The following is a 3234-nucleotide window of genomic DNA, read 5'->3' on the forward strand; positions in this document are numbered from 1 at the left end:
AAGTTGGAGCAGGTCAAGGCGCCACAGTTCTCACCCCAATCAACAGCTCCAAGTGAGACTCTCAATGGAGAAACGTCAAATAAGACAACACCCACCACGCTTTCGACTGAAGTGCCGTCATCATTCGGGACACCCAAAGTGCCTCAATGGCCGAAATGCAATTTTGATGAAGATGTTTATGATTCGCATGATCAATCGTTCTTTCTCTCCAATAATGTTGGGACAAGTTTAATTGAACTTTTTGTTGACAAAGACCTCAATGGAAAATTCGATGGTGAATATGAACCAAGCAAAGACGGGGTTTCAATTCAACTGACTCCAGAGATTCAGAAATATTCAACTGCAAGTGATTGTTCTGATGAACATCAATACCGATGTGGAATTCTTTTTCTGAATTCTCACTTATTTTTGAGTGGAACAGAATTGGCATCTAGCGGCCATTCCGTGGATGTCCTTTTCGCTGTTCTAGATTCCAAGGCTCTCGAATATTCATTGGAATATTTTTTGCATCTCATCGTACAAAACCAAAACAAGCGCCCCCCCCATACCTCGAAGCACATTTGACCACCCTCCTTTAAAAAATGCTTTTCCACCTTCTTCTTTCATGATCCTTGTCCAGCAGTCAATCGTCCCTGAATATTGTATCATTCGACTTTGTCTCCCCGACATCATCATCATCCCTGAGAAGACAAATTGTATATTTCAGAAACGACTCTTGTCCCACTTACGTCTTCTAACTGTATCAAATGGATAAGCGACAATTCCAGCGCATGTCGTTACGGTTTGCGCAACGACCCACTTCAAAAACACGTTCGCGTTCCGCTCATCCTCAAACAAAACACTTTTCCCTGTCGGACGGATGCTTTGCGGTCGATACTTCAAGAGCCTTACCCGTATCGTACAAACCGAAATAGGCTCCTCTGTACACAATTACACCTGTAGAGTTTAAAAGGATCTATCGTTGGTCGCTGTTGAAGCTTGCCTTGGACCGAAACCCAAAAACCCCGGTAAAGAGAAAAGAATCCCAGTTTGCGTTGTCACCTTTCTTATACAATCGACGACCCCAACAAATTCACGCTGTGTGGCTTTTCCCACGTCTGCAGCCAGACGTGTCCGTGCGAAATCTAGTGGGTAGACGATGCAGAGGCTAGCAGCTCCAGCAACACTCCCTGATGCAATATTAGCGCAAAGGAACTTCCCCAGTTCTCTAAAAAGAAAGACTTCGACTGAATGTGTAAGCTCACTCACTTGGATTTGTCATATTTTGGAAACATGGACTTTGCCGTATCTCTAAATGCAAAATTGAATGCTTGCGTCGGAAAATACCGCACGCAATTCGCTAGGTTCCCTCTCCAGTAGGAAAGAACGCCTTGCTCCCTTGCGACTCGTGAAAAACAGTCAATCATACTCGAATAGCGAGGAGTGCGTCCCGACCTGATGTCAGGATTTGCTTCTTGAGTTTGCAATAAGAGCTTCACGCGTTCAATGGGGGCGACGACTGTTTTGGATGCTGCTGCTGCAACACCACCGATTGTGAAATCCAACCAGAAATTTGGTTCTTGTGGAAGCATTTGTGATTGTTCGGTAGATCTGTTTTGTAAGATACAAAAAGAGAAGTAAATCAGTCTCACTACTTTGTGGAATCAGTATGAAAGCGCATTGCAGAATAAATATTCAAAAAACAGAATAATATGATGAAAACAATAAAAACAAGGGCCTTTAAACCCTCGAACAAGGGGCTTAAACCCTCGGATAAGTCTGCTGAAAGCAGTAAAAACAAGGGCCTTTATACCCTTGAATAAGTCTGCTGAAAGCAATAAAAACAAGGGCCTTTGAACCCTCGAATAAGAACCATACTCTTCGAAGCGCAAGTTCAATACCCGCGCAATCATGCTGCATCATCCATAACAGGTGGGCTTCCAGTAAAAAATCGTACAAAACGACGCCACTTTGATAAGCCCATTAAATATCCATTTTTTCTGATGGCCGTTGAAAAGGCGTTTTCTCCCGGAGGGAGCGCCCTTCTCAGCCAAACACTCATTTCCTTTCGCTCTTTCGCTTTGATGGAAATTTTTTGAACATCTTCGTCAATAACTGAATTCGATTTTTGGTGTCTGAATCGCGCAGTGCTTGCGTCGTCGAACCATCCAAGTCAATTAATGCTTCTACTCTGTGGTCCACAACACGCTTGATACAATTCTCCAATTTGGCTTCACTCAGATGTGAGGGAATCATCAGATCAGCTATTTCCAGCCATCCACGCTGCAAGGCAAGATTGAAAGCTCGGTACACTAGTCCCATTCTCAGAACATCTTTGAATTGTCTTAATGCTTGGTCTCTCTCTTGGATATTTCCTGAGGATCGCACCATCTCCAAGCATCTCACAGCAAGTGCATTTCGTTGAACTTTATCATTGGGATCACAACGAGCCAGATCCAAACCCTTCAGTTTTTTGTTTTTTCCAATTGTGGTTGGAACGTTTTTCTGCCTTTTGGTGAGGAATTTAGCAATGCGCCACGGAGAACGTTGAGACGGGGCTTTACCATCAAACTGGTGCATGATGTTGTAGAGGCGTCTCATTTCGGCAACATCTGCTTTGCTGTTCATTTTCATGAGGAGTCTTTCCCGTACGCTGCGATTGCCGAGCTTCACATCTGGACGCGCTCCTTGATCGAGCAAGAACTGGACCAGCGACTCATCTCCGTAACAAGACGCCAAATACAGACAATTTGTTGGACCTCCTGTGTCTCCATCCCTTGATACTTCGTTGATATCCGCACCAACTTCAAGAAGACCACCGATCAATCGCTGGCACATTGCAGTATTTGAATTCACTCGACGATGTCCCAAACGGCGTTCGGGAACAACAGCCTTCTTTACCACTTGGATCAACAAAGGCTCATCCTGGAATAGATCTGGAACGGTGCGATTCAGCATTTCAGCGAGAGGTCGGAATTTCAGAAAAAATTCGCAAGCGTCAATGATACGGGAGTCGCGAACAGCCAGACTCAAACCATCTCGGATGAGTTCCAGTTTTTCATATTCTTCTGGTAGAAGATCCAACAATAGAAGTGCCGAATGAGTTCCAGTTCCATCTCGCATGTGGAGATGATCGTTGAATATCCTCATGATGATAGTCTTGATCTCATGAAAATCCATTGATTGGGATAAATCCTTGATGCGCTGTCCCAAAGTTGCCGAGTTGCATCCCTTCTGCAGCAAGTCCTGATTGAT

The 3234-nt window shown here is 44.3% G+C and overlaps 1 protein-coding gene across 1 annotated transcript; it reads right to left on the bottom strand.

Annotated features, from left to right (window-relative positions):
• Positions 1-489: 489 nt before the first annotated feature.
• On the bottom strand, positions 490-1571 carry LOC129618025 (uncharacterized). Its single transcript, XM_055532956.1, is given in 6 exon segments — positions 490-680; positions 729-848; positions 892-936; positions 983-1019; positions 1021-1207; positions 1249-1571. Coding segments are annotated over 6 exon segments (903 nt in total).
• Between the last annotated feature and the right edge of the window lie 1663 nt (positions 1572-3234).

This window comes from Condylostylus longicornis, unplaced genomic scaffold, assembly GCF_029603195.1.
Source record: "Condylostylus longicornis isolate FDR11 unplaced genomic scaffold, ASM2960319v2 ptg000715l, whole genome shotgun sequence".
Lineage (NCBI taxonomy): Eukaryota > Metazoa > Arthropoda > Insecta > Diptera > Dolichopodidae > Condylostylus > Condylostylus longicornis.